At 33.7% G+C, this 12,341-nt stretch overlaps 1 protein-coding gene across 1 annotated transcript; it reads left to right on the top strand.

Annotated features, from left to right (window-relative positions):
* Nucleotides 1-202: 202 nt before the first annotated feature.
* On the top strand, nt 203-11,037 carry GCG (glucagon). The gene is made up of 7 exons (XM_002197184.6): nt 203-336; nt 4,018-4,118; nt 4,496-4,657; nt 5,524-5,577; nt 7,181-7,318; nt 9,409-9,552; nt 10,538-11,037. Exons 2-7 carry the CDS (start codon nt 4,021-4,023, stop codon nt 10,560-10,562), a joined length of 621 nt encoding a protein of 206 aa, XP_002197220.1. The 5' UTR covers nt 203-336; nt 4,018-4,020; the 3' UTR covers nt 10,563-11,037.
* Nucleotides 11,038-12,341: the final 1,304 nt, after the last annotated feature.

Below are 12,341 nucleotides of genomic sequence, written 5' to 3'. Positions count from 1 at the left end.
TTGATATTTACTACTTTGGACATTGCTACCTCACTCCTTCTGCAAATCCATGTTAGCATTGATGTCATAAAGTAAGCAGAATGAATGTGTGAAATTGCTTGTAAAATTATCAAATGAAATGAATAGCAAATATGATGACTTTTTTTGAAAGTTGAATAAGGAAACTGTCAGCAATGATGCACTCCTGTAATGCTTACTAGAGCTGAACAGTATATATATAAGTCTGTGCAAAAGAGGCAGCTAGGCAGAGCTCAGGATCCTCAAGGCTTGCCATAGTTGCAGGAGAGAGAGTAGCTCTTTCTGCAACTGCCACGTATCACTTCTAAGTATAATAAGGTAAGATTTATATGAACTACCAGTTATTTATTTGAGAAAGCCGAGTGCATTATCTGCATTTTGTTGCCCAAAGTTTGCAATAGAGGTGCAGATCTTTCAGCAAATTGGTGTTTTCTTCTGAGGTTATACTCACTGATATTTGGAGTTAATGACATCATAATTTAAACATTTTGATGTATTGACTTCAGCAGAGAATGATCCGAAAAATGGAAATCAACAGTTTGTGTTGCAGATTAATTGAAAGAAGGAAGATTTACCATGAGAACATGACAGACAAGCATTGTAGTAAGAATTTAAATGAGATACACAATTATTGATTTTTATATTTTTATGTCCTTTAGTATCATCTGAAGAAATATTTAATTAATGTGAGTTAAAAATTATTCACTCCTTATAGATACTGCCTAAATATGAAGCAATGAGGATTAATTAGAAGCATGTAAACAAATTCAGTGGGTTTATGTAGACACTGATTTAAAACTGTCCAAGACAGATTGTCACTCTGTCACCCTACAGACTGTCACTCCACTGCCCCACTTTTAGATTAGTTTGTCTCAAGCAACTATTATTTTCATATCACTGTAAGATCAGAAAAGGAAATTTTATAGCACAGAAGTAAAATTAAAGCCTTTCAATAGTTATTGTTATTATTGCATAAAATTTAATTTAGTCTTCCATCCTACTGTGGAATTCCTTAGACTAGAACTGCTGGGTTTTACAGAACCTTCTACAAGGCATTATAGCATGGTAGGTAAAATACACCTACCTGAAAAAGTAATTTATTTATTTCTAGAAATTACTACTATTTGCAGACAGTTTCATTTCAATAGAAATCTATTTTGTTCATTCATGCATGTTCATATGAAAATATTTCCTTTTTTAAATGCTTTTTTAATGCAACTTTATAATTTCTATTTTTTAACTGGAAATAGATACAAATGTGACTTTTAAAAGATTTTTTTTGAAATCTCAATGAAATTAAGATAGTTTAAATTGTACATAGGTATAAAAAATCTACTACATCTATAATAGAATATATTAGAAAACTAGAAAAAACAGGTTGGTCAAGGAAATAATATTCAAATAAATATCTGATCAATATTTGAGAGTTATATTTGTTACCTATTTCTGGTGATTCAAACTGAGATGTCTTAATTTTTCATTTTCAATCAGAAAGAAATTAAAATATTTTCATTAGTCTAATATGCATAGGAATTAAATATTTCTGTGTAAGATTATCTTCAGTTTTCCTGAACCTTGACAATAGGGTTCCATGGTTTTTAGCAGTATCTACTGGTGACCTAAATAACTTACAGCAAATAAAACCTTTCTTCTGATTGAGAAATTAATTGCTTAGCCAGCATAAATTAAGAAAATACTATTTTTCTAATAATATATTTTTTCTGTATAACACAGAATGTCTATATTAACAAGAATAAAATTAAAATGTCTTCTTTTAAAACTGTATCCTGTTTAACTTGTCAAGAACTGATGTTGCTGGTTTAATTTACCAATAGCAAATACTAAATGCTGTAAAAACACAACTGAAGTTAATTTTTTTAAAGAACTTATTTGACAGAAGGTTAATAGTTATTGGAAAAGCTTATTTTATTAATAAGGATTCTTAAAAAATTTATAAATTTCAAAAACTGCATTTATACATATTTCTTTTTGATAATCTCACAATTTTGATTCTGAAAAATTTAGAAAGAAGCTGAAAATGCATTTAACTTTAATCTTAATACTTAAGGAATAAAGTAGCCACTGGGATTGTTCACATCTGAAAGTTCTATGGGCCATTTAGAGCCAAGATAAACTGAAATCACTGAATATCTCTTTACTGATTACAGTGAATTTGAATTATTTTTTAATAACTTTTATATAAAAGAAAAGCTTTTGGTGTTGGATATTTCACTCCACTTCAGTGACCTGGGTTTATGTCTAATCTGGATGGCAGTTTAATAAAGCTACTGACAGCTGTAAGCTGTGACTTTTAAGCAGGGCAAATTTACTTATGTATGCTGTAATAGCCAGACTTTATCTGGGGTCCAAGTCCAGGTTAACTCATTTACAGCTGTATCAGCTAACAGAGGGGTCAATCAAACCATTTTGAAATGATCACAATAGAGTCATTTCCCAAAGAAAAGGCAGAGCTTTTGTTCCATTGCTAGAAGCCTATGAAATGTGAAATTATGCATTCCTTGAGATAAACATTGGATGTCAGTGTTGCACCACCAAATTACAGCTCCAAATGAAACAGTGAAAACAGAGTTCAGTACTACACATAGGATTTTAATGAGACTGACTATATGAACACTGTGGTATATGTTGGTATTATAGCAGGGTATGTTCAAGTGAAGGGGTCAATTCTTATATATCAGGACATTGCAGAAGGCAGAAATGAGTCTCGGGACACTGATGAAAAAATGAGTAATACTGGCAGTAGCTTATGGTGGAGAGAGGGAAACTGACTCCATTGCTTAACAGTAAAATCCATCAGAAAATATTATAGCTACACATTTATTTTCCTGAGTTTGATCAATATTTGATTAAGATTTTGATTGCTTTAAGTATTTTGATACTGATAATGAGGTACTCTAGAAAAGTATTCTCAGTAAGATTCTCCTAAAAATCAGGCAGAGTAGAAGCCCTACAGCAGTAAAATTTTTTATGCAAGAGATTACCTTTTCAGAGGTGTTCATATAGCCCCCCCCCCATTTGCATTGCTCAGTGCAGAGCCAAGTCTCAATCTCAAAATGGATTAATCTGCACCTTCACTACACATCATCCCCTCATAATTTTCTAAGACTTCCTCCTGCCCATAGTATATTTAAGTTCAGCCTATTGTGACAAGGCATTACAATAGAGAAGATATATATTTTCACTCAGACTGCCTTATTTTATAAATAAGAAGTAAGTAAATAAGCTTCAGTAAGTAATTCCTGCAGTGGAGCACAGGAATAGGGTACTAATAATATTTATTGGGGAGAGTGTTTTGTGTTTTGTGACTGGGACTTACTTTGCTACCACTTTGCTTCAAAGGACTCATTGTCCTATCTCCCTTTGTTTTTCAGACTGTATCATAAACCTCCATAGGAAAATGTCATGGATGGCAGAAAGGCTTTTTCAAATACACAAGTATTAGCCCAAGTACAACATGAAATTATTTCCTGTGATATTTGGCTGATATGAACTCATTGCAACTTCTATGAGAAAGATGGATGGGGAGCTGCTAATGTGACAGTATTCTTGACAAAGATTTGCTTTGTTTTTTCTCTAGTGAATGACCTGGGAAAAGAAACCACAGCCACATCACTAGCCCCAGTTTTGCAATAGAACAGTACTACAAATCTAGTGCTTGCCATCAGCAGAACACAGAGAAAAGGAGAGAACAGACCTTTATCCTCACATTGCAAAACAGTGAGGATGCAGTTGCTCTCAGCTCTCCTGGCATTCTAGAATACAGACTAGAGCTGAAAGACTGGAACAGAAACTACATCTTTTGAATGCCTACCCAAGGCCCTAAAATGGCCACTGGACATGAAACCCATCCTAGAAGGCTTTTTATATTTATCTTCACGTTTAGATGAACACTAAGAATATCTCTTTTTGACGCAATTGATTCAGACATATGTAAACATTATAACACTTTTCTTTGTTGCTTTATTTCTGTTTTGACAGGCAATGAAAATGAAAAGCATTTATTTTGTTGCTGGTCTCCTTTTAATGATAGTTCAAGGCAGCTGGCAAAATCCTCTTCAGGATACAGAGGAGAAATCAAGGTAAATTCTTCAGACCAAACTTTTACAAATACTTGGCCTGAACTTTATTTTCTTATACTTTGAAGCCAAACATAGTATGATTTAAAGAAATTACCATTGAAATCAACAGGGTTTTTAATACTGCAAAGCTTAGCACAGAAATTTGGGGCATTAAAACAATAGCTACGTTATTTATCCAAGAAGACTGTGTAACTGGGCAGTGTCCAATCTGCTCTACAGATTCCTTTTACCAGACAGCTACTAATCAATATGCCACTTGCTTTCACTTTGTGGGAGCAAAAATAATAGTAAAAAATACAATTGTTAAAAGAAAAATCAATGCACCTGTAGACTGTACTGCAACCATTGCAGATTAACAAGGTGTAAACTTTTCACAGATCATTCAAAGCTTCCCATTCTGAACCAATAGAGGAACCAAGACAGCTGAATGAAGTGAAACGTCACTCACAAGGCACATTTACCAGTGATTACACCAAGTACCTGGACACCAGACGAGCTCAGGACTTTGTGCAATGGTTAATGAGCACTAAAAGAAATGGGTAAGCATTTTGATCACATTGATACAGATCTCCAGCCAAGAGAAACAGCCAAGAATCTAGACAATTCCATTTCTTGGTATCAGCTTCCCATCCCAGACCAATGATAAACCTCAAATAAGTAAAAGGATTGAGGAAAATTTATGTATACAATCATAGAATCATTTACGTTGGAAAGGAGTTCTAAGATCAAGTCCAGCCATTAGCAGAATATTAATATATTACTAGAAATGAGAATCATGCTAAATGAATCAAAATAATTTGGCTAAATCAAAGTGCAGTATCTGATATGCCACCTAAAAAGGCTGTCTCAGCCTCTTTGAGGCAGATTTTCTCAGTGAATCAATTAAGCTCAATACGAATAAGTTATATAAATATAATGTACAATTCTGGGCCATTAGGCCTTAACAAAACTTTCCTATCTATGGGTACTCTAATCCCAATGTTCCATTTGTGAAAAGGCAGCTGAAGTGTAAGTTTTGTTGACCACTGGATAATTTACCACTATCAACACTATAAGCTGGCATGTTTTTTCCAAATGCACTTTGATTAAACTCAAGCTAGCAAGCTGAGAGTAAGGATAATGTACAAGAATGTCAGTCTTGTCTTCTAGAGAAAATCTGTCCAAAAAGAATCCAGACATCTATTATATTAATGCTTTTAAATCTCTGTGGAAGTCTTTAAAGTATAAAGTAACCATTTCTACACATTGTACTAATTTAAATTCATATGTCTGAAATTAAATTATATAATATTCATTTATGAGTCATGGGGATTTACTATAATATTCAAATAATAACCAATAAAACTTATGCAGGCTCTGCAGTGTACTGTAATAATGATCTAATGATTGTGTGATTTCACTACAGCCAACAAGCACAGGAGGACAAAGAAAATAACAAAGTTCCTGACCAGCTCTCAAGGTATTCTATTTGTCACAACTTGTTATTTATTCTAAACCAGTTTGAGTTCATTTTCAGTTAAACAAGAAAGAGAACAACTAGTGTTCTTTGAAATGTTACCACAATCAAAAAATATCAATTAAATACATTATTTCACACCTGCTTTTTACAAGGAAAGAGGATATGTCTCTATGTGATTTATTCCTGTACCTGTGTTCTATAGCTATAGATGTAAGGAATGCAACAGGATGAAAATACATTTTAGGAAAGCACATTTTAAGTAATCAAGGGGAGTAGAGAATAACATAAAAAGAAAAACTTGGTACAGAGAAAGGCTGAAGAAAAAAATCAACAAAACCAGCCACATTATGTTGAAGAATAAAAAACCAGTGAGAAGATTATTGAAAGGAAGATGGGCAGGAAAACTTGCAGAGAGCTGATTAAACATGATGCAATGTTCAGCCCTACACACTCAGTCCCATGTTTCATAAACCACTTATTACAGAAAGGAGAAGACCTGCTGAAGGCCAGAATTCCATTTCTTGACAGAATTGGACGGTGTCTTTGGGAAAGGATTAGAGAGATTAGAAATTTTAAATAAATAACGGAGAGATTGAATAAGTGTTTTTTCAAAACAGTTTAAGATACCTATATTAATTCTTTCTCTCGTCAGAAAATCCAAAAAGGATAGCCCAGATCACAAAGACCCTTATATTCACACTGTCAATACTAATAACAAATTTTTAATAATGTTTCTGCTTCATTTAAACTGCATATCTCAAAAAAATTAACATTTCATTAAAAATGTTCCAAACAACTCTAGTTAGCATGCTGATGAAAAGTGCAGATGGTACTAAATTAGGAGGAATGGTGACATCCCAAGAAGAAAAAATAATAGAAAAAGATAGATTTGGGCAGAAATTAGCAAATTTTGAAACAGAAATGCTAGGAAATTTATTCATTGAAAATATTCCATAACATGTCTACTTCTTAGTGCAGTTTGCCCTCCCAAGAGCCACTGTAACATAATGTTGTTTTATATCAGAGAAAGAACCACAATGAGGTGTAGGGAGGGAGAGGATAATGTCTTTAATAAGATGGAGTTGATCAGGCTTGAAAATTTTCCAAAATTATGACTTGGTCAGAGCGATTATTTAAAAGGTGTTCATAAAACAACTCAAAATGTAAACTTGAAAATAATTAAGTCTGAATAGTTTGTCTCAGAAATAATAAAGATGAAGGTAGGGGGAGCATTTAACAAAGGGCAACAAAAAGCATACAATAAAAACTGTATAATACTGTATAATAGAATACAGTTTCTAGCCCATACTTAATTAGTAAGACCATTCCAATACAGCTGTAATTGCTGTATTCTGAACAACCTGGAGTTGTTCAGAACTAGTTCAGCAATCTCTGTACAAAACTGTATTGCACAGTACAGGCAATACCTTCAGAACTGAAACCTAACAATAAAAAAATATGTCAAGATCAATTTGAGGTGCAAAAAGAACCCCTCTCTCCTATAGAAATGCTATTCTGACAAGTGGGAAATCAAAATCAATAAAGATTGTTCAAAAGTTACACTCTTACACAGTCTGCTCCTGTGGTACTGCTCTCCTTTCAGCAATGCAATCTCCAAGCGCCACGCTGAATTTGAGAGACACGCTGAAGGCACCTACACCAGTGACATCACCTCTTACTTGGAAGGTCAAGCTGCCAAAGAGTTCATTGCTTGGTTAGTGAATGGACGAGGAAGAAGAGAGTAAGAATACATCCATTCCTATTATTAAAGTTTGCCTATTTGGGGTTAGAAATCATGTCTGATGAAACTTTGATGTGTTTTTGATCATTCTTGCTATACTTCATGTCTTTCTTTTGTATTAGAAGATATTCTGTTGGTGACTGACTACCACTTTATATTATTAAGTTCAAATACAGATTAAAACCTGTTCAGTATGCTATTATACTCTAAAAGGTCAAGTTTTTTTTAAGGTCAACACATCTAAAACTAAACCAGACCTTCTTCCTCTAACTATGCTCTTTCCCCTTCACACAAATTGCTTACAGTCTCCTTAACTGTCATTGAGATTATTCAAGTCAGTGTCATCTTAAATTGCCTTCTCTTTGTTTCCTGTTACAGTCCATCTTTTCCTCTGCAATATTTCCAAGATTAAATTTTTACCAATGTTATCAGGTGTACTCTGTGTGCTCATGATCATTCCCAGCAGTAACTAATAACTTCTTTTCCTCTTCCAATGCTTCTCAGAGTCTCCCCAAGCTACTGCTGCCATTACAACTACCATTTGCTATAACTTATCTTCCTTTTTAAGATGCCTCTGATTCTTTTGCCATGGTTTGCAGTTCCCTGGACACAAAGCTCCAGTAATGTTTTTGCCTACCTATGATTTCTTTAATTTCTACTTTGTTCTCCACATACTCATTGCAGATTTCTCTACCCTATCCACTTCATGTAGTCCCTCATTACTTTACATCTTTTGTCATGGTGGTCTTACACTTAGAATGGCACTGCCTTCAGTCTCCTGCAGGCATCTTTTGCCCATCTATTTCCAACTCTGCATGGTTAGGAGCTACACCATGCAGCTGCCACTCCCCACCTTTTAACTGTTCTGTACTTATTTGTGCCTTCAGACTGTAAGCTCTTTGGGGCAGGGATTTCAGTTCATCCTCTGATTAAATATTCTACCAGCTGTAAAGTATTATGTAAGTCTCTCACTTTACATAAAAAAATAATAATAAATAATAATAAAATACAATCTGTAAGACAAGATTGTGTGTTGTAGTTAAGGAAGACTAAATAGGAAAAGGTTTTGTAAATATTGACAATTTCCTGAAAAAAACAGAGTTAAATAAATGAGGTCAGCTATACAGAGAAGGGAAAAGCTGGTTCCCCTTCCTAGTTATGTTCAGACTTCCACTTGTTTTTCAGTCATGCTTTATTTTCATGAGCAGAAATAAGGTATTGCTGTATCCATTTGAGAGAAATACAACCTCAACTGAACATAGGAACATAGATGGGCAAATAATTGTAGACAACCCTTCTGCTTTCCAATATTTAGTACTATTTGTGGTTGAACTTGTATATAGCCTTCCTTGAAATGAATGTTTGCCTGTCATTGAATCCAGGACCCAGGGTGCTTCTGCATCAGCCCACCTTAATGGGCTATATTTGATGGGATGAAACAAGAGAGAAAATTTTTCTAAATCAAACTCTGATTTTGACAAACTGGTTTTCCAGCAGACAAAAACTGAATGGAAAAATAATCAGGATCTGACTCCAAGTAAAAAATGCAACATTCTACAATTTTACATCAAACAAGCACATAGGTTTTATACAGGTGTTTTAAGTGAGCCATTTCAACTACCCTTCCACAAAAAAAAAAAAAAAAAAAAAAAAATTGCATTCTTAGGAAATACATTTTTAAGTAAATAATTAGCCTTATGTCTAAATAAAACAGAAAAAAAGTATGAAAATTTGATTGTAATGTTTTAGTAGTGATATTTGTTAAATAACAATTCTTAGTAAATGTACTGATGCCTAATATATAAGGCATAGACATTCCAGACTGAGATATATTTTTGCATATATGGCTTTTTCAGAATTGCTACAGAGGTGTTTAGGCTCACTGGAAGGAACAGCTGTGTGTTTTGGTAATAATGCCTCAAAAGATGTTCTGACATGCGTCCTGCTGCACTGAGCCATAACATCAGGCTCAACCCTTAATTCCTTAAAATGACAGGGAATGTGCAGTGCATTAGAACCTGTAATAAGGCCCTTTTAAATGGTTTGTCTGTTTTGATCTGCACAGTGTTGATAATTTCTTACCTTTGAAGTTTCCCAGAAAAAGCTCTTCTGGCTGAAGAAATGGGTCGAAGACATGCAGATGGCACTTTCACCAGTGATATCAACAAAGTTCTTGATGACATGGCTGCCAAAGAGTTCCTAAAATGGCTAATTAACACAAAAGTTACCCAAAGGTGCCTGAATTTTATACTATTCTTAATATACTGATGTTAAAAATGAATTTGTCACACCTGGGGAAAATACTACTATTTTTTCTCTTAGCTATTGATATATCTGTAGTATGTTGCAAACTTTGTTACAGACAGATGAAGAAGGATAAGACACTAAATGGAACTCATTCCAAATATTATTTGAATTTTTATCAGTGGTGAACCTCTCCAATAATTTCCTATTTAACTTGAAAATGACATTCATTGCCACTGAATGTTACCAGAAGGTCATATTAAATTACTGAAAAATAAAACTTCACTTTGCATGGGCATTATACAATCAGAAATATTTATAGGTAAAATTACACCAAATTGATTATTCTTTAAAGACTGTGATATAAAACACTGCCTTAATCTGTGGCTTGTCATTAGGGAGCAGTGCTGTAACCTGAGCTCCTGACAGGCGACTGTTTAGCAACTCTGCTCTAGTTTGCCTATATGTAGACCAAGCAGCATTTTCTAAATCAGCCCTGAGAACAGGTTAATATTTGGGAATTATTTGTTAAAAATAACAAAGCATTTTAAATATTGATTAAATGCCAACTCAAGACACATTTGAATTGCCAGTTTAACATGTTGGATATCCCCTTTGCATTATTAAAGCACCCAAAAAGACTAGTTGATTTTGGAAATCTGAAACAAAATTTAAAAATTTAGAAAGTGTAGCTAAAATACAGTTTTTATTAAACTGTGACTATTTTATGTTTGTAGTTCAGCATTGCAACAAACAATTTAGGCAAATAATCTATTAGAAATGACTAAACTGCTTTTCCTTTAGGAATAATTGTTTTCAATCTGTTATTAGAGAAAGGCATTGAGGGGTCTGTGAAACTAACATCTACTCACTCTTAAACAGAAAAAATATGTTCAACACACATTTCATAAATCTTGGGAGACGTAGAATATTTCCTAATTGCTGTTGCTTTTTTTCTTTTCTTTTTTTCCCCAGAGACCTTTTGGAAGAATACCAGTAAAAATGAAGAATAAAATGGGGTAAATGAAGATCTTCATTTCATCAGCTGCCAGTTATTAAGAGATTCTGAAATCTGTATTCTGTCATTTACATTTGTTGTAACAAAGCTATGTCACCTTGCATGCCAGGAAATAATTGTACTATAGTTTAGTGTTGCCAAAGGTTTATATATGGAAAACCTGTTGTCTAAGGGATGGTTTTCTTAACAGCTTTAAGACTGTGAAAGTTTGATAACTTCACGTTTTCCATTTATTAGGACTAAAGTAACTCAATTTATATTTAAGGATAAAATTATTTTTCTAAAAAATTTACTTCTACACACAAATTATTCAATTACCAATTATATATGCTATTCATAAGGGGCTGGCAGTTACAAATGCCTGAGAAGTGAATATCCCTCTTAAAACCTTTGTTATAAAAAGGCTAAGCTTTAAGGGTATTAAATTATAGCCTTAAATAAATTTTTTTCAAGCTTCTTTCCTGTTGACTTCTCATGTGTATATGCCATGTTCCTCTTTGCACTCCATTTAATTTTATTATAATATTTCAGTGTCACTGAGATCTTAGAAGTGGTTTGTTTGGAATGATACACTCAGCATTGTTTGGTCACGTTTTCTGTCCAATGATTCCCAGAAAACAGCTGTGTGAACTCTGAACTATCTTTAGGTGAAAAATAAATCATGTAAGATGAAGCTAGAGGGGACAACATGACTGAAGAGACAATTATTCTTCATTAGCATAAATTCTGGCTCAGAACAGGAGGACAGCTTTGAAAAACGTTATATACTCCATAAGTGTGGAAACTGCCCCGGAACTACTTCAAATTTTGTAAGATTGCCAAGTCAAGCCAACACTCTCAAATGTGTTTTATATTCCTTCCTTCCTTCTTCCTCTGCGAATCACTTTTATGGGCTGCTACCTCCTACTTCCAATGACTACCCAAAGCCCCTTTTCTCCCCTTGCTAATTTAGCAATATACCAGGGATCTATATTAAAATGTCCTAAAGGGCAAGCAGTTTAAGAGAAATCAAGTGGTCATAACAAGTATCTAGTAGAAGTTTATATGAAATAGGACCATTGTTGAATCAGAATTAGTACCTATAATCTTTGCTAGGAATAAAATTTTTATGAGAATAAGTTTTTCAAAAGCATCTGAAACTTCCACTTATAATCTAAAATTTCTGGGAAAATATTAGATCATTCTTCCAAATTGCTATAGGAATGAATATTCTGTAATTTCAGATCAGAACAGATCATACCAAATTTGGCATCCTGATCAGCTTCTTGGCAACAACAGAAAGCTGTTCTAACATCCCAACTTCAAACAATTTAAACTCAATAGAATCTTGCACTAAAAAAAATATAAAATCTTAAAATCCAAAATCCCACTGGAGATAAGAAAAAAAAAAAAAAAAAAAAAAGGTGGAGTCTATGTATACATATGATTTGTTTATTTAATCTCATTTGTACACAGTGGTTGGGGTCCAAGTGGAACTGGAAAAGATTCAGATATACGCAGTTGGATACATATGGTTCAGGATAAATGGTACATCTATGGTACAGGATAAAATGGTACAAGGTAACTCTTCTGCTCCCACAGGCTGAACAATTGCCTTTGAAATGTTTTATTTCACTTTGTCCAGGATGTTTTGGTGTTCTGAAGGACAGGATTCCTCAGTTACAAATCCATTTTTCCATGGTGTCTGTCACCAGGGATTTTGAGCCCCTCCTGGTGATAGCTTTGTCAGCTATGAAAATAATTGGCTTTCCACACTTTTAC

This window comes from Taeniopygia guttata, chromosome 7 (assembly GCF_048771995.1).
Source record: "Taeniopygia guttata chromosome 7, bTaeGut7.mat, whole genome shotgun sequence".
Classification (NCBI taxonomy): Eukaryota; Metazoa; Chordata; class Aves; order Passeriformes; family Estrildidae; genus Taeniopygia; species Taeniopygia guttata.
This window is presented reverse-complemented; position numbering and strand designations above follow the sequence as displayed.